This window comes from Humulus lupulus, chromosome 3, assembly GCF_963169125.1.
Source record: "Humulus lupulus chromosome 3, drHumLupu1.1, whole genome shotgun sequence".
Lineage (NCBI taxonomy): Eukaryota > Viridiplantae > Streptophyta > Magnoliopsida > Rosales > Cannabaceae > Humulus > Humulus lupulus.
In genome coordinates this window covers 215,869,824-215,870,812 of record NC_084795.1, presented here as the reverse complement: position 1 = coordinate 215,870,812, position 989 = coordinate 215,869,824, and the positions used below count along the sequence as shown (strand labels likewise).

At 34.8% G+C, this 989-nt stretch overlaps 1 protein-coding gene across 1 annotated transcript; it reads left to right on the top strand.

Annotated features, from left to right (window-relative positions):
• Positions 1–203: 203 nt before the first annotated feature.
• On the top strand, positions 204–735 carry LOC133825390 (uncharacterized). Its single transcript, XM_062258342.1, has 2 exons — positions 204–293; positions 385–735. Exons 1-2 carry the CDS (start codon positions 204–206, stop codon positions 733–735), a joined length of 441 nt encoding a protein of 146 aa, XP_062114326.1.
• The last annotated feature ends 254 nt before the right edge of the window (positions 736–989 follow it).

The window sequence follows — 989 nt, the reverse complement described above, 5'->3', positions numbered from 1 at the left end:
CAGCAACTCCTACTTGTGATGGTAAGAAGCTACTTAAATTCCTTCATAAAAATATTTTTACTCGATTTGGTACTCCAAGATAAATTATTAGTGACAGAGAAAGTCATTTATGCATCAAGTCATTCATAGCTCTATGTGCTCGTTGTGGAGTTCATCATCGAAAGTCCTTGTTCTATCATCCACTTGCTAATGATCAAGCAAAAATGTCAAATCGGGAGATTAAAAGTATTTTGGAGAAGACTGTAAATGCATCAAGGAAGGATTGCTCGAAAAAGCTTTCAAGACTCCAATTGGTATGTCACCATATCGACTGGTGTGAAACTTGAGCACCAAGCTTATTGGGTAGTAAAAAAATTTAATGTTGATCTCTTTATGGTAGGACAGAATAGGCTTCTGGAGTTGAACGAGCTTGATGAATTTCGAAATGAAGCCTATGAGAATGCAAAGATTTATAAAGAAAAGTCTAAGGCATTTCATGATAAAAGGATAATTAGGAAGGATTTACAACCGGGAGACAAGGTGCTATTATTTAATTCTCGATTGAAGCTTTTTCTGGGAAAATTAAAGTCGAGATGGTCGGGACCATTCACAGTTGTTGTCTCATTGCCTTATGGAGCAGTGCAGATTCATAGCGAGAAGATGGGACACTTTAAGGTGAATGATGAGAGATTAAAGCACTATTTGGAAGGACCGGTGGAAAAATGCAAGTCTATGTTTCTTTTGGAACCCCTCTGAATTAGGTATTAAGTGTTGGCTAAATGACGTTAACGACAGTGCTGTAGGAGGCATTCCTATAATTTATTTTAGTTTTTGTGTTTTTTTTCTTAATTAGTTGAAATTTTTTATTTAATTTTGTTTTGGATTTCTATAGATTCATGTATTTTATTTATGTAGTTTTTAAGTAAAATATATGTAAAAACCGTGTAATTCGTGAAAAGGCAATATTCAAATTAGTCTGGAGGTCAAGTTGCGAGTTGAGCTTGTAAGTC